Below are 27702 nucleotides of genomic sequence, written 5' to 3'. Positions count from 1 at the left end.
ACGGTTCGATTTAGAATGGATAACGGCCGAGACATAAAAAGTAGGATCTGAAGAACACTCAGAGATCCAACCGATAAGTGGATCCAATCTAAAGGGAATCCGTTGACACTTTGCCATTGGGTGAATTTGTTGAAGCAATGAAACATGCTAAAGAAAGAAGATAGGGGGAACGATCAAAACAATGCTTATGGCAGTTTTCTTGTTGGAATTACACTACAAGAATGAAGAGAGGAGTTCCATTATTAATAAAAGCGTATTGATAACTGCAGAATTTTGCATTTAGTTCACATGAGAAAAAAAAATATGATAGAGAGAGAGGGCTACAAGGCCTGCTGTTGTCTTCCCTTTTTAGACTCCACCACTGTTCTTTCATGAGAGTCACACACTTGTGTCCTGAACTTACACCCAATCTTCTTAGTAAACAAGCTCCACCCCCAACCACCACCACCACCACCACCAATGCCTTTCTCACTGCCAGTCTTATCGATCTTCTCTATCGCTTTCCTCATAGTGGAGCACTCCCTCTCGAGCTCGTGAACCCTCGAACGCATGCTATCCATGTCCAAACGCAAAACCTGGTTCTCCCGAAAAGCCACCACATCATCACCCATCCCCACACCTACAAGCGGCACGCCACCTCTCTCTGCTGCGAGGAGTGACCCCGCAATGGCGTGCCGTAGCTGAAGCTGCTCGAAAAATAGAACTTGCACCACCGTGCGCAGGGGCAGCCGCTCGTTCTGCGCCGCGTGGGTGCATGCCTCTAATGTGAGCTTCTGGCAGTCCATCACATAACACACCTTCTCCCTCTCTCCCTCTCCAATCCATGGATGAGCCTGCATATATAAGAAAAAAAAAATTATTCAATTACACACGATTCAATTTGAACTATTTAGGCGCTGTTCGTCTAAGATTATGAAAACCGATTGTGAGTGCGAAAACTGATTACTGGACTCAAATTTAAATGTAATTTTGAGTCCAATAATCGGTTTTGCAGTCACAATCGGTTGACATAATCTTAAACGGCCTTAGTGGGTCCAACATTAGATTAATCTAGTCTTTTCGTTTGAGAGGCCTTACATTAGATTGAGTGACCTTGCACTAAAATTCAAATGCTTGTACATTTGGTTTTTTTTTTTTTTTTTTTAACTTTTTTTTTTCTTATATTTCGGTGGGTTAGTTAGAGGCAAGGTTCTATGTCCTCCTTTCTAACTATTTTTTCATATCAACAAATCTTGGGTGATTATAAATTCACACCCTCTGTAGGATAATTCACACCCCTGTAACGTGAATTGATGTCAAAAAGCGTTAACTTCTGCCACATTTTTTACGCTTTTTGGCATCAATTCACGTAAAGGGGGTGCGAATTTATCATCACAATAAATCTTAGATGATTCCCTGGTTTAAAAAAAGGTGGGTCCCACATTCAATTCGAACTATTTTTGGTCAGCCCCTCAAATAAACGGTCAGTATAATTGTATAAACCACAGGTGGGACCCACCATGACCTAGTTGCGTCTCGCACGACATTCCTACATTAGGAATTTAGGACAACATTCATACGGGTAATATTGTAAATTGCAAAAACGACAAAAGTGAATATACCTTGAGATAAACATCAACGGCCCGATACAGCCCATCATCAAAGACCCGCGCATGATCAGGAAGCGCAACGGCCAGATCAAAGAATTGCTCCGGCTTCAAGTTCCCGTCGGAAGCGATCTCCGACAAATAACCGTCAATCAATTTTCCGACCATCATCACCGGGTTTATTGCCGGAGATCTATCCTCACCTTCCGATCTCTCCTCTAAACCTTCCAAAAAAAACCCTAAAATCCTCTCCACGCACTCCACATCATAAAGCGTTTCAATCAGATAAGAATAACTTGGCATCAGAAGCTCATCTAACGTTGCTTGTTCTAACTGAGACGCGATCTTCCTTTCTAGATCGATTTTGATACCCTCAGACGCGTGTAAGATATTCGCAGTCCTTAACAATCCGAATAGAAATCTCGTTGTTGTTGCGGAAGAGCTTGAGATTGATGGAAGATTTGTAATTACAGTCTCTACAAGCTCAAGCTGTTCTGATTCTGAATTTATAGAGCCAGAAGAAACTTGTTTCCTGTTTGATCTAGAAAGGCCAGGGATTGATCTCTTCGCGTAAGAGATCAACGATCCCTCAATGATCTCCGGGCTCAGATCTCGAGCTCTCATGGCGGAGATCAGACGTTTGTAAAAATTGAGGCTGAGAATGCTGAGATCTTCGAGCCAGGTGTCTGAGGATCGGATCTGATTCTTGCGGCTGATTCCTGTATCGATTCCGTTCCAGAGGATCGGATTCGAAGGCCTTGGATCTGTGATTCCATCATTAACAGGCCAGCTAAAGAGCGATGGATCTGAGGAAGAAGCTTTTGCTGCGATTGAATCAATGCATCGCTGAGGAATGAATAGTGATTCTGCGAGCGGCATTAATTGCTCGCATGATTTTAAGGTTTTGATTGTATCTTTGGGGGTTTTGAGGACTGATTTGGTGAGAAAATTTTCGACTTTGGGGATTAGGTTTTCTTCTGAGAAATTTTCCGTCATTTCTAAGTATTCTCCAGCACAGAGGAGGGGAGCGATGTTCCACGGTGTGAGATCGATCTTTACTCCGTAGCAAAATTTAGCGGCGGTTTCGAAGGTTTCAGAACCGCCGGGGAATTCTGAGAGGGAAATGTAGCATGGTTCTTCTTCGGTAATTTCTTCTTTTTCTTCTTCAACCTCCTCTGTCTCTGCTGCAGCTGAGCTTCTTCTCTGTTTTCTAGGGTTAGCTTCATGCTCTGTTATTAACTGGTAGAGCTTTCTGCTTTTAGACATCAAAGGAAACTGAAAAAAAAAAGAGAGAAGACAAAGAAAGAAGTTAGAGAGTGTTTTGGAGAGGAGGAACAAGATGTAGAAGTGTGATTTTAGGTTTTCTCACTTTATGGAGATGGAAAGTCATCTGCTCGACTTCGATTATAATGTCGCTTGGTAATCCAGTGGTGCAGAACCTGTAAAAAACCAGTAAATTCAACCAATCAATAGATTTAAACTAGAGAGAGGGGCATAGAATAAGAAGGTAGACACTTACCACGCCTGGCCTCTTGAGCTGAGCTTCTCCGTCTCCATTTTCTTCAAAAAAAAAATCCTAGTTCTCTCTAAAATAGCTTTTAGAAGAATCCAAAACAGCTCGTTTTCACTAGAAGCTCTTCAAGAAATCGAATTCATCGTCCATTTCTTCGAAAAATCCAACCTTTTAAGCCAGACTAGTTGAGATGATATCACCAAAAAAAAGAGACTTCTTTCAAAGGAAAACTCTAATTTTTAGACCTTTGTTCTTCAAAAAATAGCACGCATTTCTAGAAAATTTTCAACGCTTTCTGGTGTGAATCAGAAAACGAAAATGGGTGGAAGAGAGAGAGAGAGAGATGGGTTTCTTTTCTTTTAAGAAGGATTGATTCCAACGGCAAAATCAGACAAACAGCGTTTGAACAAAGAAATAAACAAAAGCAGATGATTTTCTCATCCTATTTTTTCGTTTCTGCTTTTTTGTTTTTTTTTAATCAGCCGAGAATCTCACTCCTCCTCCAGTCAATGCAAACTGTCCTTTTTCTCGTTTTTTAATTCCTTTTGCACTGCATGTGCATTGGTCTCTTTGCCAACTGCTTTCTTTCCTTTTCTTTGTTTTTATTTCTTTGTTTTTGTTTATTTTTTAGTTATTTACTTATTTTGTATCTTCTATTTTGCTTTTCTATTCTGGGCTTCATCAGATTTTTTGGGCACAGATTTGCATGTGCATAATAGGAAAATGTTATATTCACCCCCCTTTTTTCCCTGGGTCACCCCTTCTAGTGTAAAAAGACTAGCACTCATAAATACTCTCTATTGGAGGTGGCTCAGGGAAGAAAAGGGGGAGGATATATCACTTCCCTGTTTTCCGTGTCCAAATACTAGTGGGGGCTACTTTCTATTATCCAAACCATTCATCTATTAGGCTTTGCTTTAGATCAAAATCTACACTATGACCCCAATTTTCCTATAATCCCAACCATTCATCTGTGAATTCTTCTATGGATTAAAATTCACCCCAATTGGATGATTCTGACCCTTCAATTTATATCAAGCGAATCGATTATTGTCCTTTTATTTTCTTAATTACCCGGCACAAATTGAAGGTTTAGGATTTTTTTTTTTTGTGGTAATGAAGGGTGTCCCCATCCCCTTCGGGTGTAGGACTATTTCCCTACGGATGCGCGCAATCACCCGGAAACCACTCGCATTGGGTAAGCAAGGGGGGATTCGAACGCTCGTCACTGGGGAGCAAACCCATGACTTTACGCCCCCCCCCCCTCTCTCTCTCTCTCATGGCAAGTCAGTGATTATCTTTAGTATCTCTCATTTTTTTAATATATTTTAGAAAAGTAATGTGGGTTCAAGTCTTATAAGCTAATTTAAATTTCAAATAGACAAGTAGTAGATGGGAAACAGCCTATTACTCCATAAATGTGGATTTTTGACATCAATGAGGTTTGAACACAGGACCTTTGCTCTGATACCATTTGAAACAACCAGTTACTCCAAAAGCTTAAGTTGTCAGAGAAGGCATTATTTATTCTTTTTATACTTTTAACAGTAGATGCACCAAAACATCTTGAAAATGCAAGAGACCCCTTTGTTATGGCAACGGTCCCTACAAAAGCATCAATGTGAATGATGCACTCTAGTTTCAAATGTGACCTACCAATAACGGCATACTAATGTAATGAAGCATCCCTCTATTTAAATGAGCAGCCTGCGTCAAGATTATGTTCATAAGAGTCGCATCTCAACTTATATTGTCCCTCTATCATTAATGAAGGCATTTTGGGTCTCTTATCAATTCAACAGGCCCTACTGCCATTGATTATGGGCCCATTGATCATTCTAGATTGAAGAAGAGATGAATGTAAAATTACCATATATGCCCATAATCAGTGAGAGATATAAGGGTGGCAATCCAACCGAAACTGAACCGATATCGAACCGAAAATTCAGTTTTGGTTTGGTTAAACCAAATCGATTCAAATTTCGGTTCGGTTTCAGTTCGGTAGAACCAAACCGATTCAAATTTCTAGCTGAACTGAAACCGAACCGTTGCCCATGATTTCCAATAATTATGAGTAAGGGGTGGCGAAATTGGCCGAACCGAACCGAAACGGAAACCGAACTGAAAATTCGGTTGCGGTTTGGTTAAACGAAACCGATTCAAATTTCGGTTCGGTAGAACCAAACCGATTCAAATTTCGGTTTGGGGGTCAAACCGAACCATTGCCAACCTTAGATATAAGGTTAAATGGGTTATTGATGTGCCTAGAATTAAATGGATATGAATGAATTAGTGCAGGCCAAGTAGTGGCCAACTGCATCCTATCCACATCTCTCTGGCGAAACCGTCGGTTGCCCACCTAAAACGCTTATAATTCCAAACAGACCATCAATTACCTACTATGCTAGGACCTGTTTGTTTTGGACTTTGACAACCGATTGCAAGCCTGAAACTGATTATTAGACTCAAATTACATTTAATTTTGACTCGGATAATCAGCTCTAGATTCACAATTAATCGGTTCTCAAAATCCTAGGGCCACTGTTCGTTTTAGATTGTGACAACCGGTTGTAAGCCCCAATCGTATAATCGGTTGTCAGTCTAAAAGGAACGGGTCTTAAACAAACAGTGCCACTAGTTCCCAATCCATTGTTAGGGTTTATTTCGGTGTTTGGTTATTTGGCAATCTAGACTTCAAGAGCAAAAATAGATACTCAAAACACCTTGACTAAAATACCCTTCCCTCTTTGGTGATCATGCAACGGTTCCCCATTCCAGTCTCCCAAGAATAATTTGGGAATGAGGGGCGTGTCTGGTAACGAAGAGCAAAATTCTTGAAATGAAGCGACTTCGGGCAGTTATGTTATTTCCAATTAGCCCGCTCCAAAAATCGGTGAATGAGAAGTGTTGCCAAACATGCCTCAAGTTGGTGCTCTTCAGCTGGGCTTTTACTGGGGATGAATTATAGGGAGTCTCTATGATACGGATTTGATAGATTCAAATCTATATCTGAAGAAAAGTTGCAGGAAAAACAGAGTAATATGAAAGAAGAGGGAAGGGAAGAAGAAGAAGAAGAAGAAAATGAAAAGACAAAAGTATTTCATTATTCTCTGCCCTTTTCTACATCAGTGATGCTCTTTTATGGAGAAGCTGTCACTGTCAGTTAGTTATAAAATGGCTGACACATTGATTCTCTTACAACTGGTATTCTCTTCTAGAAACTGAAACTAACTAATCTCTCATTTACTACCTAATTACCATCATTACTTAGTAACAACATAATCTCTCATCCAAATCGGTTGTTGTTTATTCCTTCCTCTTTGATTGTGTTGCAGGTTAGCATTCCTTTCTTCACTTCTCTGACTCATCTCTGGTTTAATGGAGAGTGATCGATCTGAATGTCTATCATTGCCGTCCCCTTGCAAACAAACCTTGTCCTCAAGGTTTAAGTAGGGGTAATTATTTTGCAAGTCATTCAAATTTTCCCAGGAAGAGTATTCTGGAAGAAGACCATGCCATTGTACCAGGACCTGTTGAAGGGGTTTGTCATTTTGCAGGATAGTCCGTGTTCTCACAATGGCGAGAGGTGAGATAACTGGCTGATTAACAACAGTTTGAGTGGGTAAATTGCAAATGATTTGTGGGAAAGGACCATAGTAAGGCTTGAGTAATGAAATATGGAAGACAGGGTGGATTTTACTATGCTCAGAAAGTTTCAATTTGTAGGCAATGCTTCCCACTCTGGATTCAATTTCTAAAGGTCCATAAAATCTCTTGCTGAGTTTGTCTGAAGCTCTGGTAGCAACTAACTTGTGGAATAACCTCTCAATGTCCATCTTTTGGAAGTGAGGGTATCGATAGGGTTTGACATTCACGGGACAAGACCCAGGTAAGAGATGGATTTGATGATCAATGACACGGTTAGGGGGAAGTTCAGTTGGCAACTGAAATACAATGACACGGTTAGGGGGAAGTTCAGTTGGCAACTGAAATACACAACTGAAATTATGTAAAAGATCAGCAATGGAAGATGGAAGGTCAGGTGGAAGATCAGCAGATATGATTGCCTGAGTAGAAGGGGTATCATTCAAAATGTCAGTGCAAATCAGTTGGAAGCAAGAAGCAACGGGATCGAGTTTGGAGAGACCTTTGAAATGGGAAGCCTTAATGGGATTTGGATTGAGGGCCGGTTCGCCTACCAGTTTGATTGGTTTATTCTGGCACTGAAATTCCATTGTAGACTCCCTGTAATTCGTTAGAATCGGTCCTAACTCCGCTAACCATTGTACACCCAAAACGATATCAGCTCATTTTATGGGTAAAAGAAACAGATCAAAGGAGAATTCATGAGATTGGAGGGTGAGTTTAACACTAGTACATTTTGTAGTACAGAGTAAGGATTCCCCATTTCCGATTAGAACTCTGAAAGGTGCAGTAGAAAATATAGGCCAATTCATTGATTTAGCAACTTCTTCCTTCACGAAATTGTGAGTGGAGCCACTATCGATCAATATATGAAGAGAATGTGTATTACTGACCCCTGTAACGCCAATTGTATTAGGATTGAGTTGGCCAACGAGGGCATGAAAACTAATTTCAGCGGAATGTTCTCCGACGTCGTCTGGTATGTCATCTCCGGCAGCGTCGACGCCAAGATCTGAGATATCATTAATGGCAGGGAAATGGTAGAGACATTTTCGACAATCATGCCCTGCAGAGTACTTCTCATCGCAGAAATAACAGAGACCCTTTTCTCGTTTGAGTTTCATCTCTTCTGATGTTAACTGGCGAGTGCGAAGAGGAATTTGATTCAATGGAGTAGCTGTGATTGGCTTGAGGGGGTTGCCGGTAGGAGGAGTAGGAGTAGGTAACAATCCAGAGCCTCCCATTGCTGGTGTATTCCACGGTGGCTTCCATGCTCGTTTCATGTCCTCATATTTCTGCTCATAGATTCGAGCGAGTGAAAATGTTTGCAAGAGAGAAGTTGGATGTTGGACCAACAACTCTCGTTTGAGATCTGGTTTTAACCCAGAAATGAAAAAACTGATGAGAAATGTCTCAAGAAGACCACTAACCTTGTTAGAGTGATCCTTGAATCGGAATTGATACTCCTCAACGGAGGAGGTCTGATGTAATTTGGCCAAAGCGCCTTTGTGATCTTTGTAGAGAGATGGGCCGAATCTTAACTGGATGGCATCCAGAAATCCTTTCCATGAATTGATGAGTTTATTGTTTTGAGTCCATTGAAACCAGGATAAAGCAGGTCCTTCCAAATTGAATGAACTGATTTGCAATCGTTGATCCTCCGGCGTACTGTAATAGTTGAAAAAGTGTTCAACCTTAAATGACCAGCCAATTGGATCGGATCCATCGAATTTGGGAACATCCATGCGGATAAATCGACTGTAAGTGGGCAAAATTGCAACGATTCCGTCCTCTGAACTGCTTGCAGAATGATCTTCTCCACTAGTTCGTTGGAAAGAAGCGGGTTGGGAACGAGCTTGTAACTGTTTTATCATGGCGACGAGTTCGTCGTGTTGCTGAGATTGAACAAGACGCAGATCATTGAGCTGTTGTTGGAATTGCTTGAATTGTTCATCCATCTTTGCCTGAGCGCGTGTGTTATCAGCCATTGGAGATGAACGGGATCAATGAAAGCACCAATGATACGGATTTGATAGATTCAAATCTATATCTGAAGAAAAGTTGCAGGAAAAACAGAGTAATATGAAAGAAGAGGGAAGGGAAGAAGAAGAAGAAGAAGAAAAGGAAAAGACAAAAGTATTTCGTTATTCTCTGCCATTTTCTACATCAGTGATGCTCTTTTATGGAGAAGCTGTCACTGTCAGTTAGTTACAAAATGGCTGACACTAATTGATTCTCTTACAACTGGCATATTCTCTTCTAGAAACTGAAACTAACTAATCTCTCATTTACTACCTAATTACCATAATTACTTAGTAACAACATAATCTCTCATCCAAATCGGTGGTTGTTTATTCCTTCCTCTTTGATTGTGTTGCAGGTTAGCATTCCTTTCTTCACTTCTCTGACTCATCTCTGGTTTAATGGAGAGTGATCGATCTGAATGTCTATCACTCTAAGCAAGATTATCTCAGGAAGTGGAGTGTTGTATGGGAGACTGACTAAATGTTGAATGGTGTTCTTTAGGGAATCTGGGCCGGCCAATGTTGGTGGAGTTTATAGAGATGAAGGGGAGATGTTAGGTGGGCTTTCTCTTACCCAATTGGCTTCGCTGAATTGAATAAAGTTGAAGTTAGTGTGGTGCTCTCTGGTCTACACATTTTCATTTTAGATTTGATGACTAACTTGAGATTGACCTTAACTCAGAGAACATTATCCACTGGACAACCTCAAAGTGCAATGGCTCGTTGAGGCTTGGTAACCATATCTATGAGATCATCAATCTATCTAGAGAGAAAAATTGTTCCTTCAAACACATATTTAAGGATGCTAAAAAGGTTGTTTCTTCGTAAGCACAAAGATGCTTTTGTTGAGTTGATAGGTTTAAGGTTTGGATCCCTTAATGTAGCAGGTTTCTGTGGCTTTCAACATTTCTTTAATTTGAATATATTTTACATGGATGCTAATGTTTATATGTACAAGTGATGATGGTTATTTTTGCTATTTGTTATAGTCGTGACTATACATTTATGTTTCATACTTATGTGGGTGCATGTTCAATAACTTTATTGATTAATTAATGGTGAAATTAATTAATAATCATCAACAAGTATAGTCTGCCGAACCTGGCATGAGTGTATGTGCGAGATGATGTAGATCACGGGGAGGTCGTTGGTTGTCCTGTTCCTAAAGGAGATCAAGATGATTAACCCATTTTAGAGGCATGATAAAGAATATGAGATGGCTCAAATAGGCCCTACAGTCATGAAGGACCGATCCTCCATAGCGCAATCGCACAACAATAAATCTAGTTTCAAATTGCTACGAGCTTTCTGAAGTTATACCATGGCATGTGTATATGGCAAGGTTTTAAATTTCAGTTTCGGGGGTAATTTCAGTCCTCACCAAAACCGAAATTTTAGCCAAAATCCTGAAATTTTAGGCGAAATTCAGTAAAGGCGAAAATAATGTCATTTTTTTGGGCCGAAATTTCGGTAATTTTGGCTGAAATTCTGTAAAGGAATAAAAAATTAATATTTTATCAAAAAGTTCGCCAAAATTTAATTTCGGCAATTTTGGTTTCAAATTGAAATTTCAGATTTCGGTTTGAAATTTAAAAACTTGGTATATTGAACAACGCTTGTTAGAGACCATAACCTTAGGTACATGATTAATCCCTATTCCTCTTTCTGTGTGAGAAGCCAATTCCTTAAGTAACCCTTATCCCTCTGCATCCCTTCTCCTTGTTAGGAAGTTAATTAAGGTCCGATGCATGCTCACCACTTTGGCATCTTTGGCTATTTACCTATAGTTGTGATCAATACAACTTGGAGGGGCATTGTTGAGAAAAAAACTAGACTGATACAGAATAGCATGCGTGCTTCGAAAAGATCCTGTAATATTTGCACTGTGATTGAGTCATGGCTTGCTCTTGATTTTGCTTATCGGCCGTCGTATTTTATTGATTCTTTTATTGATCAATTTGCAAACTATTTTCTAAACCTATTTTCTTAATTGAATATGTTTATGTTGAAAAATAGATTTAAGAGGAATAATTTACTCGACAAGTGAACAAGTACATGCTGAGGTGAATAGAGGCGCTTAGGGATTAGGGTATTTCACTTGGGTGCATATCATGTGGGTCTAGGGCAGGCTAGATAAAATTGGGATGTTGCAGTGCTGGTTTGATGGAGATTTAATATGGTGCTATCAATGTCGGGAAGGTGATCTGGTCCCAAAGGTCTTACTTTCTAGGTTATCAAGTATGGATGATTGGGAATGAGTTAGAGTTGGTTTGGTGCCATCATTTTGACTGCGTTCAGTGCGAAGAGGAGAGATAATGAATATTCATAAAAGATAATTGACTGTTTTGTAAATATAATAATGGATGGCACAATTGTAATTACCTTAAAGAGGAAGAATTAATTATTAATCCTTGAGGTGTAGATATTTTGGGGATATAGCGTGAATTTCCTACAATCCTTATCTGAGTGTGATTAGGATTATGGTTTTCCTCTTTTTCTATATGTGAGTGTGTTATGGGTTCATTATATACAACCCAAAAGAGAGAAAACCTAATCCTTCCTCTTCTTCTCCCCTTAGCATCCCATCATCCATTCTCTATCTCAGTCGTCCATCATCGGACTAAGGATCTAATGGGTGCAAAGCTACAAACATGCAAGAGACATGTACGCACGTCACCCAATGAGGTGTTGTTTACCTTCCATTCCATCATGAAATTTTTGTGTGGATACTCATCCAGTTCAGAGAATCTAAAGGAAAATTTTTTGAAGTTCGCTTCCGCAACAATCACCCGGTTTGATTCTTTAGAACCTTATTCATTTGCATTTTCAATTTAAGAGGAATTGTCTCGGATGCTTGTAGACAATAGCTCTTGCATGCTTTACAATATAAGGCCTTTGCTAGTCATTCAGCAAACAATATTATCAAATATTGCTAATTGAAATTGTCGTGTTCAATTCCTCAAGCGAAACTGGTTGCTAGATGGACATGTCCACCATGAAATTTCACCAGAGTAAAAGTCTCCAGTTGCTCTCTTGGCAACCTAGGTATGGCAGATATTGGTAGTGTTAGAGGGAAAGCTCAACATGTCAAGTATTGGTGGTATCTTTTTAGAATTTCTTGGGTAACAAGATCTACTCCTTTGCCCAATAGGCCACACTAAATCTTCCAACACGGAGGTATCCGCTCTCCTCTGGAGATTGATCATCTTCCTTATAAGAATTTTGAGGTAGAAGGCAACTCATATTAGCTTATTCCTAATATGTCGCTTAACTAATCTTAGATGATTTCACAATACTCCCCTGTAAGTGTAATAGATTGTCGACTGTGAGCTTGTAAAAATAGTAGATAAAACATTATGGAGCTCAATGGTCACTTAATTAGCTTCTTATTCCACAATAACGATAGCACTTTTTGATTCTTTGAGAAGAAAATGTTCCGTAACTATGGGATCCAATGGATGAGATCTCTTGTAGTACATACCAACACGCTTATTGCGTAGTTTATGAATTTTCATAATAGGTTCCGTTTCTTTCACATAAAACAAATTTTACCCCCATTTTTACGTGCCGAGAGAAACGGAGCCATAGTAAAATTAAAAAAGGGTAGTTGGCACTTACTCATAATAATGTGTAAAGCGGTTTGAATAACAAGCTTAGCATTTGCTTTTTTTATTTTTTTACGGTGAATCAATTACCTGACACATTTATTTTGCTAGCTAGGTACACGTCTTTTGTATTGTTCTACGAGCTGTCTTGTAGAGAAACTACTAGGTAAAAAAGGAAAGCATAGCAAAGACACGCCTAACTAAGAGACTCTCTAATGAGAAATGTCACTTCCTCTTCGTAATGGCTTATACATCACATATTCACATGTACTGGATGAAATAAAAACTCGGTTTCCAGCAACCCACCACTACATCCATTGCATTAAGAATTGAGGAAGATATCATGGGGGTGGCCCAAGAAAACAACTATTTCATGCTCGCAGGATTCCTATTCTCCAAAGCTTTCCATTCCCAGTAATATTAAATGCATTTTTTTCACAGTAATGCACCATCCTCTTCATATTTGGAAGTGGTCCGAAAATCAGATGGCTTAACGCGCACGAAAGTGATGTTTGTACATTGAGCTGCCAATCTGAAACACAACAAACAAATCTCCAAACTTGAAAGATGGATGAAGGAGACCATCTACCTTTCCTTGCAGCAACCAAAGCCACAGAAACTCCACTCCTTCATATCTAACAACACCTACTTAAAAAATAAACACCTCGGGCTTCCCTTTCCATTCTAATATGATTCACCATTTCAAAAAAAAGACAACACCTACTTAAAATAATCAAAATATAATTATTTTACCATAGTGAAATCATACATTCACCCCTTTTTTAGCCCGGGAAGCCCTCTCTAGTGTATTTATGACTGCTCATTTACATTAGAGGGACTGTCCCAAGCAAAAAAAGTTGTGATTATATCACTGCACTTTACTATATTATTATTAGAGGAATGCTAAACTAAAGGCCAACCTAGCAATAACCCGATCTACGTCACCCACATTTAGCTTTCCTTTAATTTTACATTTTTCAGTGGCGTTATAAATGCAGTTGGTTGATGTCGATCCAATAGGGCGTCCTTCAGTTTAGCATTCCTTCTATTATTACAATGTCATCATTTTTCTAGGCAGAGCGACTAGTGGGGCGCATCATCCTACCAGAGGGATCATCAACAAATGTATCACTTGGAACGATAAACATCCTTTGGAACCGATACATCCCCTCCCCAAGTGCCCTCTCAACTCTCTCTCCCCCACCACTCTTCTCTACTCCTCTTTGAATGGCAGTGAGAATATCACTAGCCGATATTTAATATTTAATCAATGATAGGGCCCGCTAGTTGAACGGTCTCAATCATCATAATAAGAAAATCCGGGCATCCTTTATCTAGGTCCAACACTTAATATTTAATATTTAATCAATGATAGGGCCCTGCTCTCTATCTCAGTCCCTTTAATGTTGTCACCTTCTCCCTCTCCATGGAAATTCTCAATCCAAAACCACCTCTCCCCATCTTACTCCTCCTCCTCCTCCTCCTCTTCAAACCTTCTTCCTCCCAACCTTCTTACGACTTCGAAACCCGCCTTCGAGAAACCGCTTTCCAAACCCTCCACCGCCGGAAAACCGGCATCATCTACAACCTCACCGTCCCCTCTCCCTTCCTCGCCCAAACAATGCGCCTCCGTTCCGGTAGCCTCCGCCGACGTGGGGCCCATTTCAACGAGTTCTCTTTCCCAAAGGGAGTTTCTATTTCTGGAAACCCCCGTAGCATCTTCCTTGTCTACCGGCAAATCACCAATCAAACTCTCAACATTACCGGTTACTCGCTAGCCTCATTGACATTCGGCATAAGGCTTTACAACTACTCCGTCACTACGAACCCAGTTCGTTTTCTCGCCGGTGGTGATCCGGTCACAGTCACGATCCCGGCTAGAGATTCAAGCAGGATTCCGGCGGATTTGTGGTGTGTGGAATTTAACATTACTGCGAGCTTTACGAGCCTTCCGAGGGCGATTAATTCGTCCTCAGTCGTGTGTGATTGTACGGAGGCGGGGGATTTTTCGGTCATGGTGAGGTCAGAGTTGGGGAATAAGGGGGGCGACTGGAAGGTAATTTTGGGGTGGGGTTTGGGGGGATTTTTTGTACTTTTGGTGGGGGTTTTGGTGGGGTTTTGTGGGTTGAGAATTGTACGGAGGAGGAGGTTTCGGAAAATGGAGAAGTTATATGAAAACGGGGAGATGCTACAGACGTGGCTGATCGGAGCGACTAGAGCTGCCGGCGCGGCGGGGACGAGGACACGGCCGGTATTAGAAAAAGAGGAGAGGATGTTAATGTAATTTTAGAGAGTTGTAAGAGTAAAAACATCTTTTTTTACTGATGTTTATGAAATTTGTTGGCATTGTCTCTGTGGAGGCCTATGAAAACCACTATTTTATGCTTACATAATTTCATTTTGGTAGCCATTCGCAGTCGAATTAAATGATTTTTTTTTTCACAGTAATTCACTACCCTTGTGATATCAGAAGTGGTACGAAATTCAGATGATTTAATAGAGAGACCAATCAAACGAATAAGACAAAATATCATAAAAAGTAACTGTTTGGACTGGCAATTTCACAGTGAAAGAGGGGATTCCCCCGACTTCGACCGGATGGGAAGGGGATTTGGCGGGGATGATGGGGCAGATGGGCGGGGACGGGGATTAGATATTTCCCGTGAGGCAGGGACGGGGATTCCCCGTCATCCCTGAAACGGGGACGGGGAGTGCAACATTTGGCTCCGCCCTATGTTCCCTCCTAGGCTCGTACAAAACTGTGTTGCAGAATGGCTTTCCATGAAAATGCCTATCAAATCCCTTGTTAAGGAATGCGAGTAGAGAAATAAAAAACTCACTAAGGACCACCTCGGTGGACCGTGCAAAGAGAATGGGAAGCCGGACTGGGTCGTAGGGGTGCAACTCGGTCGGCTTAACCCGAAAAAAGGTCCCAACCCAGGTTGAGTTCGGGTTCGGGTTGGGAAAAGAGTTGAGTTCGGGCGGGGTTCTCGAAATCCCTTCTACGATGGATGCTAGCAAATCCCTCATAAAAAACCTTGCCAACTTGGTGGCCCGTTATTTAGTTGCATAGATGCTACGTGCTTATTTGGGTCTCACCTTGGCTGAAATAAGTTAATTGTGATATTTGTACAGAAAGGAGGAACGACTCTTCCCTCGAAGTGGGTCAAGAGGCTGATCTCCCTCCAAGAAGATCAAATCCGTTGCAATCCAATATAGGTTCGTAACAATAGCACATTGGTCTGAATGAGCACACATTTATTTCGTGGTGTAAACCGGGTAGTAGATAGTCTCCTTGACATTTTTTTTCCATTTTTATTGGCTAGATAGTCTCCTTGATAGAGAAAAGACATGGTGAAACCTCGCATATCTTATCTCTTGACAGTCCTATACGAGAAATTATATGGTCTCCAAGCGGCCCTGCTACCGCCCTTGATATTTGATCTAACAGCAGCACATTTTAACGTGCTGCTGTTGGATCAAAAATCAAGGGTGGTGCCTCTTGCACGAGCATGGCCGCTCGATCACCATATAAAAGCTCGTCCTTTCCAAGCTAGCTAGCTAGCTAGCAAGAACGCCGATTTTCAGCCCATATAATCTCTTTCGGTTTTATCCATCAGCATTCTCGAGGTAATGAAGATGGAAATCAAAGTGAGAATGTCCAGTTTGGTTACTCCCGATGGTGAGACTCCTCACCAGAGTCTCTGGAATTCTAAGATAGACATACTAATGGGAATATATCACACCCCCGGCATCTTTTTCTACAAGCCCAATGGTTGTTCCATTTTCTTTGTCTCAGCCGCGATAAAAAACACGCTTAGTAAAACCCTCGTCCCTTTCTACCCCTGGCAGGGAGATTGAAGATGGGCGACGTTGGCCGAATCATCATCAACTGCAACGCCGAGTGCGTTCTCTTCATCGACGCTAAATCCGATTCCATGCTCGACGATTTTGGCAATTTTATACCCATGCAGTTCAACCCACTTATACCAAATGTCGATCGTTCGGGCAGAATCGATTCTTATCCTCTTATGGTTGCTCAGGTGACTCATTTCAAATGCGGTGGTGTTTGTTTGGGCATGAGGATGCATCACTTGGCCGCGGACGGAACCTCCGGCCTCCATTTCATGAAAGTATGGTCCAACATAGCACAAGGGCTCCACCTAGTCGTCCCGCCTTTCATCGATCGGACGCTCCTTCGAGCCCAGGACCCGCCATCCCGGGCCTTCGACCACATAGAATAACATATATGTTCCACACGAGAAACGGACCCCACCACAAGCCCAAACACTACCTTGGCCATCGCAAACTTCAAAATCACACTCGAGCATATCAGCCTCCTCAAGGCCAAAGCCAAACAAGAAGACACCCAAACTGATGGAGGTGCATCTTGGCCGCCCAAATCAATTACGCAGATCAACGGTCCAAAATGAGTTTAATAATTTCTTCCTTTCTTTTAAATATTTAGTAATTATCTCTTTCTTTCTTTTAGGTATTTACTTAAGGTAGGAGTTTGAATTAGGTAGAGTTTTATTGGGAAAGGAGTTTTTGTTTTATTTGGAAACTAGACTAGAATGTGGAAAGCTTGGGAAAGGAGTTTTTGTTTTATTTGGAAACTAGATTAGAATAGTAATTCTAGTAAACTACAGAGTTTGTGTTATAGAAGGAGTAGGATTTCTCTTCAAAAGCCTATAAAACGGCATCATTGTAAATGTTTTTAGGAGCTTTTTGATTAATGAGAATTCATTTTTGTTGAAGGAAATCTTCACAAATTAGCCCCGGTCCCGAATTGCCAAGCTATCTGCTGCTTGCGAATTGCCAAGCCATCTGCTGCTTGTCTGTTGTCCGTCCGAAAGAAGCATCAGCCATCTGCTGCTGTTGCAAGGTCGTCTGCTACTTGCCGTGATCCATCTTTATCTGCTATCCGTCCCCATATTATTGTTGAGTTGTTTTCTTTTATTATACCAACACCCACCCATCAGCCATTGTCACCACTACCATTCAACCCAAATTGCTCACATCCTATTAGGGCTGCAACTTGGGTCGGGCGGGTCGGGTTTTGGAGAACCCAACCCTACCCGAGAAATATCTCGGGTCGGGTTTTTTTCCGGAAAACCCACGATTCCCAAACCCGGCCCTACCCATGATAAATCTCGGGTCGGTTCGGGTCGGGTCGGGTTTTTTCACGTTGACGCAAATTTTTAAGGAAAATTCTTGTTTGGCAAGGCAACTCAACTCATAGAAGCAGAAATTACACTCACATTACACTTGAATCAAACAATTATGTAATTACACTCACATCACACTTGAATCAAACAATGCTTTAATCAAACAATGTTGTAATTACAATCAAACAATGTTGAATCAAACACTTGAATCAACTCAACTCGTAGAAGCAGAAATTACACTCACATACAGTAACAAACAGTGGGTGCGTGGGTTTTCACTTTTAACTTTGGGATAATTACATTTACACCCCCTCTAGTTTTTGACACATCCACTTCCACCCCTATAGTTTAAAACGTGACAAATACACCCCTGTAGTTTCAATTTGTTTAAGGTTTGCCCCCTCAGCTGAAGGTTCGTCCATAGATTGAAGGGTTAGGATGATCCGACGGAGCTGATTTTTTGGGCACACCATATCTATGTCAGGACCCATCAAATGAACGCTTTGGATCATCCAAATAATGTGGGCCCCTACCCGAATCCGAACACTACCAAAAAATCATCCAAATAATGTGGACCCACATTGTTTGGACGATCCAAAGCGTTCATTTGATGGGTCCTGACATAGATAGGGTGTGCCCAAAAAATCAGCTCAATCGGATCATCCTAACCCTTCAATCTATGGACGAACCTTCAGCTGAGGGGGCCTACCTTAAACAAATTGAAACTACAAGGGTGTATTTGTCACGTTTTAAACTATAGGGGTGGAAGTGGATGTGTCAGAAACTAGAGGGGGTGTAAATGTAACTATCCCTTTAACTTTTAACTAACAATAGAAAAAAATGTACATACTATAACTTATGTAACTCGGGTCGGGTCGGGTCGGGTCGGGCCCCTTCAAACCCGGCTCGACCCGAGATTCATGCGGGTTTTTGAATGCTGAACCCGGCTCGACCCGAAACCCATGAAACCTGAACCCGACCCAGGCTATTTTCGGGTCGGGTCGATGCGGGTCGGGTAAAACCCGGCTCGAGTTGCAGCCCTACATACTATCACAATTCTTTTGCACCCATTCGTTCCAATCTATTATTGCCAAACCCAAAACCAGCCCATATCCTCTTTATTTTGACCTTATATGCCCATCCGATCATCAACTCAAAACCCCACCTACTGTCCGTTTTAATTTTAAGCCCTAATTCACCCTCTAAATCAGCCACATAAACAACCCTTAGAGAAAGCCCATCTTACCTATTGATATAGCCACCCCAAAGCCTTCCTAAACTTAAGACCCAATAAAACTTGAACCCACTCCACCTTTCTGTGACTAAGGGATCTTCCTTCTCGAGGTCCAATAACCGCCTTTACATTAACCCATTACGCATTACATTGTATTTAGAAATCCCCACATAATTTATTACCCGAGTTTCCGTTTCTGCCATACGCCCCTCCGTCATTCACCAGTACCACCACCACTTACACCTCCTTCGAGGCCCTCGCCTCCCACATTTGGCGTTGTGCTTGCAAGGCACGTGGCGCCCCCGGCTATAAAGAGTCAATGGCTTATATCCAAATCGACTGGAGGACCCGATTCCGGCCACCGCTGCCATTAGGTTACTATGGGAATGCATTATTCTTTGCTGCGCCAAGACCAATCGTTTGGGATCTTTTATCGAAGCCGCTAACATACGCTGTGGAGACGATACATGCAGCACTAATGCGGATGGACGATGAGTATTTGAGATCGACGGTAGATTTTCTGGAGTTGACACTCGTGGTGTTCACCAATGCTTGTATGAAGAGTCGACATGTCAATCAATAGCTGGGTTCGGATGCTGATTTCGGAGTGGATTTCGGATGGGGGGTAGATTTTCTGCAGTTGACACCCGTAGTGTTCCTATGAAGAGTCCAGACATGTCAATCAATAGTTGGGTTCGGATGCTGATTTCGAAGTGGATTTCGGATGGGGGGTAGATTTTCTGGCGTTGACACCCGCGGTGTTCACCAATGCTTGTATGAAGAGTCCAGACATGTCAATCAATAGCTGGGTTCGGATGTTGATTTCGAAGTGGATTACGGATGGGGGAGGCCGATACATGCGGGACCCGAAGAGTTACCAGAAGAAGGGATGGGATTTATTCAATCTAGCCCTATCAATGATGGAAGCTTATTTGTAGTGATGTCTCTGAAGAAGAATCACATGCTCCTCTACGAAATTTAGGATACTTGAATCAAAGCCAATAGGAGAACTCGTTGAATGGCCTATATTTCGGACATTTTTACTATCTTTGTGACAGGTGGGACGGCGATGTTGAGCCTGACACATGACATCAGAGGGTTCGGTGTGTCAAGACTTTCAATAGGTAAATAAGGGTAAGAGTGTCATTTAATGGTTCTTCTAGAAAGCCAACCTAGTTGGGGCAAATTTGATCTAGACTGTGGAAGTCTGGGCTTCTCCCATGCTCTAGACTGGTAGTCATTTTCCTTTATTCATGCGTAAGTAGGCATGTGCACGTAGGATGAGGCTGTGAAAGCATGTGTAGTGTATTGAAGGCTAGGGAAAGGTATGTAGCGAGCTAACCCGTACAGGTGTGGCTCTTTGGCTTAAAGTCTTGAGTATGCTCCCAGAGACGAGAGTTCGAATCCCTCTGGGCTTACCCGATGCACGTGGTTTACGGAAATAGTCCCACTCTAGATAGTGGGTTGAGGACACCCTACGTCATCAAAAGAAACAAAAAAACAAAAAAAGGTATGTAGTGAGATGTTTGGGTGTGTACAAGTAAGATGTAAACATGAAGAAAGTGTTAGCATGTATGCCTTAAAAGTCAAGTCATTGATGTATAGAAATCGTTATCATTAATAATGTATTTCGTTTTATAGCATCTATTGGGTATTATATAGGAGTGTGTTATGTGCTTGTTTACATGAGTCCAATCATTGATGTACACATATGTTTTCTCTTTCTCCTCTCACAGAGAGCCAGTGCATACACATTTTCTCCTTCTCCCCTCACATACCGTACAGACCTTGACAACTAACACACTCTCTCTCTCTCTCTCTCTACAACTCCTTGATAGGGCCCAACAACTAAATGTTTTAGATTAGAAAATGATTTATTCACCCCCTTTTTTTCGAAAATTGACAATTTCATTGATACTATGAAAATTACATTGGGGAAGAGGGGTCCCTACTTGCATTACATAGAATCAATTAAGGGTGGCTAGGAGCATACTCCTAGGCTTGTAAAAACCAAAAGAAGTTATCTTTTGGGTCAACCGCCAAGGTTGGGTCGATGCCATCATTCCAAATAACTTCTTCACTTCTCTTTCGAATTCTTTATCTACTACCGCAGCCGGAAGTACCGTTATCATTCCCCCTTCCTTTCCTTTACCATGCCCAATGGTCTCTACCATATTTGTGAGGCCCCTCCAGTCAAGATTGTGACCTACCACGTCACACAGACTTGTCCACCACATTTCAGCTGGCGAATTCAATTTTAAAAAATCACACTCAAAGGCTTAGAGCTATTGTGCGCCCATAACCGTGCGCAATAGCCATCCCTATATTACTCAGTAGCCTACAATACCCAATAATCTCAGTTGTGTCAGATTCAACATAAAGAGCCATATTTATGGGCCCACAAAGTCAAGAACGTGACCTGCCACGTCACACAGACTTCCCCACCACCTTCCAGCTGGCAAATTTAAATTTCAAAATCCCGCTCAAAGACTCAGAGCTATTGTGCGCCCCCTACCCATACACCGTACAAGGCAACAAACAACCCATCACCATCATCCGATTTCTGGCGCCTCATCTTGCACAACCACCAAACTCTGGTGGATCCCCATTAATTATTCCTTCCACCATCCTCTCCATTCCTACATCCACTAACCTAAAACTCAAAAACCAAAATCCTACAAACTCCATTACCACTAGCCCCTAACCTAACATTAGGCCATCTCCCACGGTCCTAAGTCCGGTCTCAGCAATAGCGCCAATCTCGCACCTCGATCGACTACCCTACATCACCCCCGGATCTCTTACCGGCAATCCCAATGCTTTCTCCGGCTACCTATGGCCTCATCCACTCAACACGGCCTCCAGATCCAACGGCCCACAGCTTCCCAAAACCGTTTACCAGCATTCCACAGCTCCATTTCCTGCATCACACATGCCTTCTCCGATTCTCTAGGAAGAAGAGGATTTGCAATACCCGGCAATCTCAATGGCGCCGTCCGTAGCCTCCATAATTCTCTTCCTACACCACTATCACCACCACATCTAACCTCCTCCTTTTCCCCCCCAAATCTGGCCACCCTTTTTCATAATCCTGTCACGTCCACCACTTCCAACGACTCACCAGCCCATTATCTTCATCCACCCTACCCATCTCCAGACCTTTCCCAATAAATCCAGCCCTTTTGGATTTGGAATACCAGGCAATCTCAATGGCGCCGTCCGTAGCCTCCATAATTCTCTTCCTACACCACTATCACCACCACATCTAACCTCCTCCTCCCCCCCCCCCAAATCTGGCCACCCTTTTTCATAATCCTGTCACGTCCACCACTTCCAACGACTCACCAGCCCATTATCTTCATCCACCCTACCCATCTCCAGACCTTTTCCAATAAATCCAGCCCTTTCGGACCCAGATCTGGCCATTCCGTACCTTCAGCCACCATTGCTACGTCACATGCGAGGTCTGCCCAAACTTGGGCATTATCTGGCCACCAACATCTCCCTTGTTCATCAAGAGAGAAGGAGAGATGAGAGAGTATGAGAGATAGATCTTAGAGAAAGCGAGGCCAGAGAGAGAGAAAAGGAGGGAATCAGAAAAAGCAGACAGGGAGAGATCATGAGAATAGAACAGGGGATAGAGGGGGAGAGAGAGGGAGATCAGGAAGGGAGAGCGGAGAGATAGGGATGGATGAAAGCGAGAGAAAGAGGGATCAACAAGAAAGGGGAGATATAAAATCGCAAAAAGAGGTGGGAGAGAGACGAGAGAGAGAGATTCCATCGCCTCCCCCCCTAGGGATTCCATCGACCTAGGGAGGGAGTAGCAGTATCGCCCCAAAATCGCAAGACTATAACCTTCACAACATATTCACCCCTTTTTTGCTTGAGACAGCCCCCTCTACTGGAAAATAGAAGTCATAAATACACTAGAGGGGCTGTCCTAATTAAAAAGGGGGGACGGATATCACTTCTCTTCAGATCTTTGAAAAGGTGAACCTCACCATAGTTTAAGGAAAAAATATATATGCATGCGGAGACCATATATTTGGGCCCACTTTGATCGAAATCCAAACTAAATTTTTGGGCCCCAATGCTACTAGACCTTGCCCATAAAATCATCTCCATTGGATAATCCTAATCCCTTCAATCTATTGATGGACGACACCATTTATAAAGCTCTACAGACTGAGGAGTTAGGATCATCCTATGGAGATGGTTTTATCGGAAATGTGTACTTGCACCAGGCCCGTGACAAACGAATTTTTGGATCTTCGAACAAGGTGGTTACCGAAGAATATTTTAGTATATACGCATTATGGGACGATTGTAGCTTCATACGTACCTAAAAAATTTATTAAAAAATATATGTAGGTGCACATATTTTTTAAAAATTGAGCGCGTCCTGTGTTATTAAAAGATCTAAACGAATAAGTTGTTGGGCGTGTGGAGACGTTTTTGGGGGAAAGGCCAATTTACATCGGGGTCCAGCCATCTAGCAAATGAACGATTTGGATCTTCGAACAAGGGGCAATGAATTTTTAATAAATACACATTATATAGTGCCCGTATAGAGGTGTCCATATTTTTTTTGAAAATAGAGTGGAGCCCATCTCTTCAATCTCTTATATGGTTTCTTCCATCTATAGATCGGATGGGTAGGATCATCCTTTGGAGATGATTTTTTGAGCGAAATCTTATTTACATAGGGGACTAACATGGGGGCAAATTTATAGGCGCCCTAAAGTAAATGGAAATTTATGGGGAAAGCTTATTTACATGGGGCCTGTTGGGCCTAAAATCGGTAACAGATACGACAGTGACGTAAGAGCTGAGCTATAGAGCTCGAGGAGCCGAAGTGAAGGGAATGAGTCTGGTGGAACTGAGTTCTGCTGCGTTCTGCGTTCTGCACAGAAGCAAACGAGGTCAGAATGACCAACCGGAGTGTTACTCCGGACCGGCCCTTCGACACTTAAGTCAGTATGAGCAAGAGTGCAGAGCTAGTTTCAGAGTGGTGGGTGAAGAAGTTATTACCCTGTTTATGAGCTTTGGAAGACCTTTTATAGAGAGAAATTAGGGTAGTTGGGGAGTTAATGCTCCAAGGCAGGTGTCGACCAGCTATAGGTCCAAGTTCACCTACTCTGAGGTAATTACCGAACTACCCCTACTGACACGAGGTCTGCGGTGGGCCCCCCTCGGGACACGTGTCGACAGCTAATAGGCTGGTCTGCAGGGGACCCTCCTCTAGCCACGTGTCGGCAGCTAATAGGCTGCTGTTTTTGCACCCCATCAGGGCCTAACATGGGGGCGAATTTATCGGCGCTCTAAAGTAAATGGAAATTTATGGGGAAAGCTTATTTACATCGGGCCTAACATGGGGGCGAATTTATCGGCACCCTAAAGTAAATGGAAATTTATGGGGAAAGCTTATTTACATCGGGCCTAACATGGGGGCGAATTTATCGGCGCCCTAACATGGGTAGGTTGGTGGGGGGTAGGGGTGTAAATGAGCGGAGCCGAGCCGAGCTTGGCCAGGCTTGGCTCGGCTCGGCTCGTTAAGCTCAAAGGCTTGGCTCGGGCTCGAACCAGGCTCGGGCTCGGCTCGGCTCGGTCAGGCTCGGCCAGGCTCGCGAGCCGTCGCGAGCTTTATCGAGCCGGGATTATAAAGTAGTTATAAAGTTTTCGCACAGTTCACTAGCAAAAACAAATAAGAAAAAAAAGTAATGATTACAAACAAAAAGTAAAATAGCTGAATTTATAAAGTTTAAAATGAAAAATTACCAAGAAAATGTACTAAGTTATGACAATTAAGAAAAAAATACCAAAAAGGCTAAAAGTTATGACAATTACGAGAAAAAATTAATTTCTGATTTTTCACAACCGTTCGTTTTTGCAGATGATGTTAACATGACATACGTACCCTCATTATTGTTTTTCAGATGATGTTGACATGACACGAGCCTTAACGAGCGGAGCCGAGCCTGGCCTAACTCGGACTCGGCTCGGCTCGTTAAGGATTCGAGCGAGCTTCCGAGCCCGAGCCAAAATTGACACCGGGGGATTAAAAAACTCTCGTGAGCACTAACTTTACATATTCCATGTAAATAAAAGACCAACATAATCCCCCATATCTCATCTCTATCATTCCTTTCCTAGCTTGTAAGATCGAAAGCATTTGCCCTCTTCCACTTTTATCCATTCGAAAACAAGAGCATTCACAAGATGAAGAAGATGGAAATCAACGTGAGATTATCCACTGTGGTTACTCCCGACGCTGAAACTCCTAACTGTAGTCTTTGGAATTCTAACATAGACTTACTCATGGGAAGATCTCACACCCCCAGCATCTATTTCTACAAGCCCAACAGCTCCTCCAATTTCTTTGTCTCGGCCGTTTTAAAAAACTCGCTTAGTAAAACCCTCGTCCCTTTCTACCCCCTGGCCGGTAGACTGAAGATTGGCAATGACGGCCGAATAGTCATTGACTGCAATGCCAAGGGCATTCTCTTCATCGAAGCCCATTCCGATTCCGTCCTCGAAGATTTTGGCAATTTCGCACCAGTGCAATTCAACCCACTCATACCAAAAATCGATTGTTCAGGCGAAATCGATTCTTATCCTCTTATGGCTGCTCAAGTGACTCATTTCAAATGCGGCGGCGTTTGTTTAGGGGTTTCTATGCATCACATGCCCGCCGACGGCACCTCCGGCCTCCATTTCATCAAATCATGGTCCGACATAGCACGAGGGGTCCACCTCGCCGTCCCACCTGTCATCGATCGAACGCTCCTCAAAGCACGGGACCCACCATCATTAGCCTTCCACCTCATCGAATTCGAACCACCTCGGAACCAAGAAAAGGACCCCACCATAAGCCCAAATGCGACCTACACTATTGCAAACTTAAAAATCACACGGGATCAGATCAGCCTCCTCAAGGCCAAATTCAAACAAGAAGGCACAGAAACAAATACCATTTACACTTCCTTCGAGATCTTGGCCTCCCACATGTGGCGCTGCTCTTGCAAGGCACGTGGGGCTGCCGAGGATCAAGAGACAACAGCTTTTATTCCCATCGACGGCCGGACCAGATTCCGGCCTGCGCTCCCGTCGGGGTACTATGGGAACGCCATATTCGGTGCGGCGCCAAAGGCGGTCGTCGGAGATCTTTTATCGAAGCCGCTAATGTATGCTGCGGAGAAGATACACGCGGCACTAGCGCGGATGGACGACGAGTATTTGAGATCCGCGATTGATTTTGTGGAGGTCACACCGGTGGTGCTGACCGATGCTTATGTGAAGAACCCGAATATGTCGATCAATAGCTGGTTTCGGATGCCGATTTATGAAGTGGATTTCGGGTGGGGGAGGCCGATATATGCGAGACCCGGGGAGGTACCAGCTGAAGGGATGGGATTTATTCTATCCAGCCCGATCAATGATGGAAGCTTGTTTGTGGTCATTTCTCTGCCGTTGGATCACATGCTCCTTTTTGAGAAGTATATTTACGAAATTTAGCGTAGTTGGATCCGATCCCGGGAGAAAACTCGTCCACTCTACGATATTTCGGCCTTTTTTTTATCTCTTTATGGAAATGCTTGTCTTATTATTGCGTGAATTAATTGAACTCTGAATTATCTTACGACAGACAAGTGGAGTGAATGTTTATCAAAATACTCCGGCGCATATAGTGGAGTGCATGTTTATCAAAACACTCATTTCCCTATAAAATTTGCTTAACAAATCCCTTTTTTGTACCCTTTTTATATCGGTAGCCTCGTGTTGCTTGCACGTAATTAGGGCGCCCCTTAATATAATATTCAACAAAATCACAACTTGTTAACAAGCTGTCCAGGCCAACGGGTCGCGCCATGCTGCTGAAAATTGACGGCCCATGCGGCCTGCGGGCCAGACATGGCACTGCACGTGGCCAGTGCTGTGCCGGCAAAAATAAGCACGAGATTAGGCACGGCACGGCCCGCGGCCTGCAGCCCATGTTGTGCCGGCATGAGAAAACAGCAACATAAAGTTCCTTTTACACTGATTTTTGTCGTGCCGTGCCACGCCGCTTCTCGTGCCGTGCTGTTTCGTGGCACGTGGGGAACCCTCAGCCAGGCACACCCCACGTCACTATAGCAATCGTGCCGTGCCGGCGTGCGGCGGGCCAGCACGGCCCAGTTGCCATCTTTACCTTAGACCATGCGACCATAACATGGGTAGGTTCGGTGGTCAAGGAAGCTTTCTTCATTGATCATCGCCTAACCTACATTATTCATGGAAGCTTTCTTGACTAAATTTTTTATGAGGTATAACTAGAGCCATAGGTTAAAAAGTTAGGCCATTTTGATAGCGATAGCATTTAATAGTTGTTGAAGTATAAATAATTAAATATCACAAACTCTAACAGATTGAGCTTTTGGAATAATTGGTTGTTTTTATATGATATCACAGCTATTGCCTGATCCACAACAGGTCTGGCTCTGGGGCCACGCGTGTAGGGGACTATTGAAGTATAAATGATTAAATAACACCAAGTCTCACATCTTCCGGTTTTGAAGTGGCTGTCTTCACACTAGCTGTAGAGAAATTTCTCTAATAAGACGTTGAATAGCTATAAAAAAAGTGTGCAAGTATACCACTGAGTTGAGTTGAGTTGTAATTAGAGAGAGAGAGATAATCATAACTTAATGCTATGTTCACACGGTGAGATTCTTATCTTTCCAAGAGTACTACCTGTACGTAGACGGGATAGAGAGGTCCCCCCCAATTTGATTCCCGCCCTGTTAGAATCTCCGATAAGGGATAAGATTTTGACTTGTTTTCAGTCCAAGGCGGCGCCCAAAAAGACTTTTCCTAATGCTTTCTTATTTATTTATTTTCTTTCAATCTTTCGAGAAATTATATTGAATTGAAAAGGCAACAATTTCCAT

At 42.6% G+C, this 27702-nt stretch overlaps 2 protein-coding genes and 1 pseudogene across 2 annotated transcripts; 2 read left to right on the top strand and 1 right to left on the bottom strand.

Moving 5' to 3' along the window:
- Positions 1 to 208: 208 nt before the first annotated feature.
- LOC143875508 (BTB/POZ domain-containing protein At5g66560-like) lies at positions 209 to 4120 on the bottom strand. Its single transcript, XM_077377074.1, has 4 exons — positions 3106 to 4120; positions 2956 to 3025; positions 1602 to 2861; positions 209 to 833 (listed from the first exon to the last, which is right to left on the bottom strand). The coding sequence occupies exons 1-4, from the start codon at positions 3141 to 3143 to the stop codon at positions 321 to 323; spliced, it is 1881 nt and encodes a 626-aa protein (XP_077233189.1). The 5' UTR covers positions 3144 to 4120; the 3' UTR covers positions 209 to 320.
- A 9679-nt stretch (positions 4121 to 13799) lies between these two features.
- LOC143875655 (uncharacterized) lies at positions 13800 to 14657 on the top strand. The gene has a single exon (XM_077377261.1). The coding sequence runs from the start codon at positions 13800 to 13802 to the stop codon at positions 14655 to 14657; it is 858 nt and encodes a 285-aa protein (XP_077233376.1).
- Positions 14658 to 24867: 10210 nt separating this feature from the next.
- Positions 24868 to 26424, top strand: LOC143875867 (shikimate O-hydroxycinnamoyltransferase pseudogene; annotated as a pseudogene).
- Positions 26425 to 27702: the final 1278 nt, after the last annotated feature.

Source organism: Tasmannia lanceolata, unplaced genomic scaffold (genome assembly GCF_043159265.1).
Source record: "Tasmannia lanceolata isolate RefF3 unplaced genomic scaffold, GAP_Taslan_0.1 ptg000004l, whole genome shotgun sequence".
Lineage (NCBI taxonomy): Eukaryota > Viridiplantae > Streptophyta > Magnoliopsida > Canellales > Winteraceae > Tasmannia > Tasmannia lanceolata.
This window is presented reverse-complemented; position numbering and strand designations above follow the sequence as displayed.